At 41.1% G+C, this 8706-nt stretch overlaps 1 protein-coding gene across 1 annotated transcript; it reads right to left on the bottom strand.

The window, feature by feature from the left end:
- Positions 1–1792: 1792 nt before the first annotated feature.
- On the bottom strand, positions 1793–5778 carry LOC147734947 (olfactory receptor 8U9-like). Its single transcript, XM_086952532.1, has 2 exons — positions 4864–5778; positions 1793–1912 (listed from the first exon to the last, which is right to left on the bottom strand). Exons 1-2 carry the CDS (start codon positions 5776–5778, stop codon positions 1793–1795), a joined length of 1035 nt encoding a protein of 344 aa, XP_086808658.1.
- Positions 5779–8706: the final 2928 nt, after the last annotated feature.

The raw sequence follows: 8706 nt of genomic DNA, 5'->3' as shown, positions 1-8706 counted from the left end.
AAACACTTAAGACGCTTTGAAGTGAAATTAGGATCTGACATAATGGCTAAAGCTGTTGAGAAGGGAACCAGGTTCAAATCTCGGGGTCAGCTGAACAATTTGTGATTCTGGACAATTCACGTATGCTTCCTCCTGTGTATGATACTTAGGGGCATACGTAGAAGCCCCTATCGCCACCGAAACATCACTTTTCACAACACTTTGGAGCGATAGGGGCATTGCCTCATTTATAAGGCAGTGTTATGCCAGTTAAACTTGGCTTAACACTGCCGTGAAAATAAGGCCCCATTTCACACTGTTTGGCGTGAAAGGGGTGGGCAGGGGGGGTTGCTGTGGACATTTCACAGCAACACAAATTGATTCTGATGCTGCCCCCTGTTTACAAGGGCAGTGTAAATAGGAGGCATCTCCAAAATTAAGACCAGAGAAAACCTGGTCTTAAGTTGGCTAAACGAGGAAAAATTTATTATTTCTCCTTGTTTTTGCTTTTTCAATGTATGCTGCCTTGTGCCGCACACATGGAAAAAGCAAAATGCCTTGGATTGTCCCCCTAAAGTGACAAAATGGCATTTAAAGATTGTTTATGTATAGTAAGGGGGCACTTCCTGTATACGAACAATCTTTCCCCTGCACGCAAACACCCTTGCACTATAGTGCAAGGGTGCGTGCGTTGGCGCTACACTGCTAAGTGTAGCACCAGTGCAGGGGGAAATGCAGGGCTGCACCATATCGTTGTAAATATAGTGCAGCCTTGCGTTTCTGAAATGGCGGTGTGAAGCTTTAAGCTATGATGGCTAATGCCTCACCCCCCTTTTCTTGAATTTGAATGTGCCATTGTGTAATGTAACTGGGGAGTACTTGTAGTGCTCCAATGCCATTGTCTGGTGTTCGTACTATGGCAAGATGGAGGATAGAACAGTGCTCCAATAACATTGGATCATGAGAAAAAATAAAATAAAGCAGCAGTGATGAGTGAGGTGGTGGGGGTAGAAGCAAGTAGGGAAGGAGGAAGGGGTGGGTAGATGGACAAGCAACAATGGCAGAGGGCGGGACAAAGTACTCCAATACCATCAGCTTTAGTTTGACCTATTTTATACCAAAAAAACAATGGTTCTAGTGGAGCATTAAATGTAGTCACAATGAATGATACAACCAAGCATAATAGCAATGAGACATAAAAGAGGAAGGTTGGGGATGTCTGGTAATGAAAGCAAAACTCTACACATAGATTTCTGTATGCAAAAATTAGTCAAATTGTATTTTTCAATTTTACAATATATACATATGCATAATTACACTGTGCACATGTGTCCCAAGTGAATATGTGTGAACCAAAAACATAAACAATCAAAAGGACATCAACAGGAATATTTACAAGGTTTCTACTGGGATATATACAAGGAAGGAAGGAAGGCAAATGACCAGATATGATACAGTGGATATTAACACAAAGGCTATTTCAATCATAGACAATGGTAAAACGGGTTCATTTCCTATGGGCGTCAACGTCGTTTCCACCTGGAGGTGGATATGCCGTCTCTTCTGGACAAAGACATGTGTGCAGTGTAATTATGCTTATGTATATATTGTAAAATTGAAAAATACAATTTGAATATTCACTATCACTATTATGTTATACTATGTTATGATAGTATAAAATATGTAAAACAAGGCATTTTGGTGCTAAAAACTGACAAAGCTAGTGAAGAGAAATGAGTGCAAGCATATTAAATGTATTAAAGTGTGAGGCCTTTCATATGTTTACAGAATTAAAGAGAGTTGGAAACGATTCTTAAAATGCTCTAGAGTTCATTGCACACCTCAGAGGTAAAAAGTAAGAGGTGCTGTGAAGAGTTGAGGATTCTAAAAAAAAAGAATTTAGTAGAGCAGGGGTGAGCCACATCCTTGGTGGAATTGTCCAATAGCAGGAGGCGGTACCATGTGCTCCTCACTGTCTTTTATACAGAGCAGGTATATATTATCCTCCTGGATATGAGAATAGGCACATGTTTACTGGGGCAAGTCAACTTTTTCTCCCCTTCTACAATTGACTATAACTGAAAAGTGGCATAGTCCCTGGCTGTTTCTTGTACCCCAATCTCTTTTCTTTCTTTCAAGGAAGAGAGACTACTCAGTGTGGCCTACCTTGGGACACAGATTTGAATCCCGGCGTCAGCACTTGACTCCTCATTGTTTGATTATAAACTTCATCTCTATGTTCTTAAAAAGTGAGGAACATTTATGTGTGTATTCCGAACTTAACATCCACGATCTTGTAGATCATCTCCCAACGCCCGCCACAATGCCATAAAAGCATGTATGCATTTGCATACACAATGCAGCAGGCACCGCACGGTGACTACTGCATTGTATATATTATGATGTCGGGCGGAGGCAATCCGCCCGACATCATAATAGGCCCCTTAGTGTGCAGAACACCATTGCTTCCCAGCTAGGTTTGTACTGTATAAACACATACATACATACCCATCTGACCTTCGTACAAAACACATATGTCCTCATGCAGTTCGCGCAGGTTATTTAGAAATGATGACATAATTAGATCCTTTATATCTCTGCCATAACATTAAGTTCATGTTCATGTAAACCACAAAGAAAACAGCCCTCCAAGACGGAATCAATGCCAATGCTCACAACAGCGTAGGACGATTCACCATATTCAGGGAGTTCGCCAAGCCCAAAAGCGAGACCACAGACATTGCCCACTCCCAAGACCTCTGAAACAAACTCAGCACCTATTTCTAACACAAGATCAGGAAGATCTACAACACTTTTGACACCCAAGACCCGGCCACTGCAGCCGCCACCATAGCACACAACCAAGTCGTACCCCAACCGACCATGCTCAGCTCAACCCCGCTCACTACAGAGAGCCCCTACAAATCCCTGCCTGTACCATCGTTCCCAGCTCCACCACTCCATCAACTGCTCCATCAAAACTGACGCCTTCCCTGATGACTGGAAACACACCAAGATCAAACCCAGCTGAAGAAACAGTCCTCAGACTCAATGGAGATCAAGACCTTCAGACCCATCTCCTTCTTCCCCTTCCCAGTCAGGGCCATCAATACCCAACTTTCTGAGTTCATCAATTTGAACCATGACAAGGACACCTTCAAATCCGGCTTCCAAAGTAACAACAGTATGGAGACTACCTTTCTCTCCTCCACAGATGACATCCGCTCCCTCCTTAACCAGGGTGAGGGCACAGCCCTCATCCAACTGGGCCTTTTGGCAGCTTTCAACACCGTTGTCTACAACACCCTAATCACAAGACTCCATGACATCGGATTTACTCCTACCAACACCAGCAGGACACAATGAGTCAGACTACCACATTTCCTCTCAGAAGCCTCAGAAATCAGCTGTGGAGTGCCCCCGGGTTCTTCCTTTAGCCCCACCCTCTTCAACGTCTACATGACCCTGACTGTTTGAATGATCCTCCACAAAGCACCTTAAGACCCTCATGGGTGAGTAGCCACACTCTACAAGACACTTATTTATTGATTAATTTAGTAATAATACAGTTATATGTCGGTTTCACAACATCACATCACAGAAGGATATAGATCTGTGAAAGATATACAGCAAAGGTCTGGTGATTCTGACAAAAGGCAGATAATATTGGGGCTATTAGACAAGAGAAAGCCCTCTAGGAGTACACTTACATTCTTTAACAAAATGGTTAAAAACTATTACAACTGCAAAAACAACAGTTGATGGACAGAATGCAGAACAATGTCCTACATTCACCCCGGTAAGGGGTGAATGTAGGACTTGTTCTGCATTCTGTCCATCAACTGTTGTTTTTGCATTTGTCACCCCGAGTGGGACGGGTATGCTCAGACGTGAGTCCGGTGCACTCCACACCTCTGGAGTTAAGCTATCCCGGCTGATGACTGCTGACAGCCAGAAACTGGTCCTAGGATGCTGGATTCCGGTCCAGGGAAGACATGGCTTGGCAGTTCGGGCTGGACTGTTCCCATGAGGCACAGGGTCAAGGCTGATTTACATATGGCCATGTCTGAACTGGGGTGTTGTGGAATGCAAACAAAACAATGGATTTAGGCCCAGATCTCTGTACTGGGGTGAATGTATGCCATTGTTCTGCATTCTGTCCATCAACTGATGTTTTTGCATTTAAAACTATTACAAGCCAAGTTTTTTGAAAATGTATAACGTGAATGTAGACAACTAGGGCCTGTGCTGTCATGCTCTCAGGTTCTAACCCCTAACCCTGCCCTGAAACCTTTGTACGATCCTCAATCTAACCCAAATTCGATATAAGAAGCTCCCTCATCCCAATTTACAGAAGAAAAAAAACATTCACATTTTTCAGTCCTTTCAATGCTTTGACCAGGACTGATTTTGGAGAACCCTGGTCTAGTTAGAGAGAACTTTATGCTGTAATATATTTGAAATCAAAATAGCTTTTGTTTTCTTGATATTCTGTTGTAGGGATGGGTGGGTAGCTCAGGTTGAAGCCTAGGTTGCAAAGTATTAGTGTGCTTCCTTAAATAAATAATATTTGTAACATCCTTTCTGAGCATATTGAATTCCTTAAGAATTTCATTATAACATACATAACACATCTTAAAATGTCAAGCTTTAGATACACATTTCACATAATTAATTTTTACAAAGGATGCCGTCATTGAAATACACCCACAAGTTTGGATTTAAAGGGAATAGAAAACATTAAAGTGGTCAAATATGTGACTAGTCCTCAAATGTCCAGCAAGCATCACCGCAATCCATTTTGGGCTTTATCAGTACTAACTTCACACATGAATCCCATAGATGTTACTCCGTTGGTTATTTTTTTCCTCTGCATATTCCTCTCATCATTTTTGTCATAGCCTCTTTCACCTCTTGGTTCCTCAAGCTATAAATCAGGGGGTTTAACATGGGAATTATGGATGTATAAAACACTGACGCTACTCTGTCCTGGTCCATGACGTAAGTGGAGCTCGGCCTGAGATACATAAAGACAAGTGTACTAAAGAAAATAGTCACACAGAGGAAGTGGGAAGAACAGGTGGAAAAGGCCTTGTACCTACCCTCTGATGTGTGTATCTTCAGGATAGCAGCGACAATGTAAGAATAAGAGACAAGAACAATCACAAGCGACGCAACTATAGATCCTCCAGCAAAAAGAATCAGCACCACATCATTGACGGAAGTGTCAGAGCAGGAAAGCTTCAACAGTGGAGGCACATCACAATAAAAGTGAATAATCCTGTTAGACTTACAAAAGGTTAACCTGAACGTACAGCATGTGTGTATCAGGGCATTCAGAAGAGCTGCTAGATACGCGGCACCTATAAGATATACGCACATCCTTGTGTCCATGATGAGTGAATAAAGCAATGGATTACATATAGCATTGTATCGGTCATAGGCCATCACTGTGAGGAGATAGACCTCTGTACTTCCCAGGAAAACAAATGAGAACAGCTGTGTCACACATCCAAGGAAAGAAATGGCCCTACTCTCTGAGAGAAAGTTGGCCAATAAATTGGGTGTGATAACTGAGGAGTAACAGATGTCTACAAAGGATAAATTACTAAGGAGAAAGTACATGGATGTATGAAGATGGGGAGAACTCCTTATCAGTGCAATGATACCAGTGTTTCCCAGAATAGTGATAATGTACACAAGTAGGAATAGCACAAAGAGAGGGATCTTCATCAATGGATCATCAGTGAGACCAAGCAGAATGAACTCCTTCACCATAGTCCAATTTCCTTTGTTCATCTTTCCTGCAATTGCCACCAAGGAGAGAGAGTCAACAGAAGCTAAAAAAAGAAAAGTAAAAAAGTGAACCTTTGAAAAATCACATTACTGTGTTTATTACTATATTGAGTATATCATGGAACACTATCTGAACCAGAACAATGCTCTCTACAACAGGTTATAATGGTTGGTATTTGACAAATTCTAATAAATTTGCTTTAAAATTAGATATAATCATTGATCCACTTGGTAGCGACTAATTGAATGATTTAAATTATAAGCAATTCAGTAAATACATCTAACCTTATCTAGAGTTTGATTTACTATATCACTCCATCAAACATGGCAGATATCCCTTTCGTCATATTACAAGTTGTATAAGGTATAATATGCACTATGCCCCCTGAATATCGCAACTATAATATCGAGGTATACAAATATGAAGGATACAATATAGAAACCAAAATATTAAAAGATAATTACATATACACTTTGTTAAGGTAATTTCAAGAAAAAGCTAAGGGAAACATGTATTCTCTTCAAAATACATTTGAGTGAAGTTTTCAGTGCCCCTGGAAGGAAAGGCTGAGCAAGGTATGCTCGGTATGCTCTCACACGCAAATGTTTGGTAGTAGCAAGTAATGGTTTCAAAGAAAAGGCAAGTGTAACAGAAAGCAAGTGTAACAGCTGTAAATCAATATTTGGGAATCCCACAAGACTATGCTCACACAATACCATCTTTCCACATCACCAAATATAAAATCTTAAGGAATGGTAATTGTTTGACTCAGCCATTTGAACTTAATTCAGGGATAGCATGAACTAAGGGGAACAAATTCCAAAAACACGATATTGTCCATGGATCAAGAGGCGGCACAATTAGTTTCACGATTCATGTTGTAATATTATTATCATTTAACTACAAATATGGCATAGAACGCTTATGGTTCCTCATTTGCACTTTGTGGAACATTACACATATCCACTGTGATCAGTCTCCTTTCAATGGACAGATTTAGCACATACAGTTGTGGCTTTATCTATACAGTTGAAGGGGCCATCACCTTTTTCAGGAGAAGAAAAGTGTCTGGTCAGCCTGACAGACTCTCTTCTTTTTCAGGTCAGGCAGCCAGGTTGCTAGACATGCACTAAATGCGCAGGCTCCCAGATGCCTGAGCTGAACCTTGCCAGGCAGAGGATTTCACAGCCCCTTGGGCTCAGCCTGCGAAAAGTGCCTGAAATCCCTCCCCCTTGTGACCTCAAAGATTGGGTGGAGTCAGCTGTCCGACTGACACCATCCCACTCTGTGAGGAGTGAGGGACTGCTGCCTTCCCTCATTGGCTGACCTCATTGGCTGACCTAATTCAGCCAATTAGGGAAGGCATCAGTTCCAAACCTATTGGGGCCTCAAATGTTCTCCCCTCCAGGAGGTGCATGGCAGATAAGTTTCATGTTTTTGAATGTTTGGTATGTGTTTGTGAGTATGTATAAATGTATGAATTTGTTGTGCGTGAGTGTTGGATCCTTTCTGTTTTTGAGCATTTCTTTATTCAGATTTTTATAAGCAGCATCTGACAATTCTCCAAGAAATCATACATCCACATGAATAAGTATGACATAAATCCTATAGTAAAGCAGAAGAACAAGGACATAAAAATACATAAACAAATATGTAATTAAAAAAACATACACATATACATTGCAATAAATCAGAACACATATCTGTACAACACACCCTGATATAGTCATAAGTCTGCACATTACAAACCAGCCTGTGAGGTTCCCAATCTATGTCAGCTGTATCACTGTGCATGGTGTAGTGTAGTATGGTTTATGGGCATCTTTTTAGTGTGCATGTTATGTTAGCATGGCTTATTAGAAGTTTAAATGCCATTTTACCTTTTGCTGCTTTTTGCATACGACACTGCTTAGCTGTTTTCGCAAAGCTAGCTTTCACAAAGGTCTACAGATGAGAAAGGGTTTGTTTTTCGGCATCTCTAGACATACATCGTGCCCCCAGTCTGTACAGTGAGTCCTGAGCCGTCAAGGTTATCATAACATGTGAGCCTGTTTATTGGCGTGTCTGTGTAACACATTCTAGACGCATTTTGGCAGCTGCAAGCCGAGCAAGATTCTGGTGCACACTTACCATAATTTCACACACTTGGAAGATTTCAGGGATTTAGAGAGACTAGCCAATCCAGATGTAATATACACTTAGTGAGCGGACGGGTAATGGGTTACCCCCAAAAAATCTCAAGAGACCTTCTATAGCTTATAATACATAGTTCCTATATAGGAAGATGTTTAAACTAGGTGCTATGTCACCTGTTTGCACTATCATTGTAATATGATTCCTCTTTTTGTATTTTATGGAGTTGTAACCATGCTGACCATATTATTATTAATCATATGTCTGCTTATGTTGACTAAAACACTGCGCATGAGATCACATTGTTAAAATAAATATTTTAACCTTACTGTGTCTCTTTTTTACTTCTGTTATGGATTGGTATGAGAGTATACAAAAAGAGTGTTCTCACTTCCCACCATTTCTGAGATGGTACTAAGTTGCATGTTCTAGGTTGTTTGTCTAATCACTGGTTACTTTGCTATAGGACGAAGAGCTAATGTGACACTGATTGCTAGCTGGTTGGGGTTTCTAGGTACTGAGGTGAGTTCCTGGTACACCACAATTCACTAATGTCCTAGGTCTTTGTGCACAGTTCTTTGTATGAGCAGAAATCCTTGCAACAGTAGTCTTTGCACACATGTGACATGCCTGATGTCTGTCTCGCCATGTCAGCCGAAGACCCACTCTACCACAGCTGATAATTATGTAAACTACAGGTGTGTCACCTTGAAACAACCCACTCCATGTCTTGTGCATGATACCCCATGTATGCATGCCCTGAGATTGAGGAATGTAGACCGCACTATATGCAGGCA

The sequence above is a fragment of the Lissotriton vulgaris genome, chromosome 1_2, assembly GCF_964263255.1.
Source record: "Lissotriton vulgaris chromosome 1_2, aLisVul1.2, whole genome shotgun sequence".
Taxonomy (NCBI): Eukaryota; Metazoa; Chordata; class Amphibia; order Caudata; family Salamandridae; genus Lissotriton; species Lissotriton vulgaris.
This window is presented reverse-complemented; position numbering and strand designations above follow the sequence as displayed.

Excerpts from the sequence above, each read along its gene's own strand:
- LOC147734947 (XM_086952532.1), bottom strand. The coding sequence starts at position 5,778 with ATGAACAAAGGAAATTGGACTATGGTGAAGGAGTTCATTCTGCTTGGT. Across the intron at positions 1,913-4,863 it reads AGGCTATGACAAAAATGATG|CCACCAAGGATGTGGCTCAC; the intron begins AGAGGAATATGC and ends TATTGGACAATT.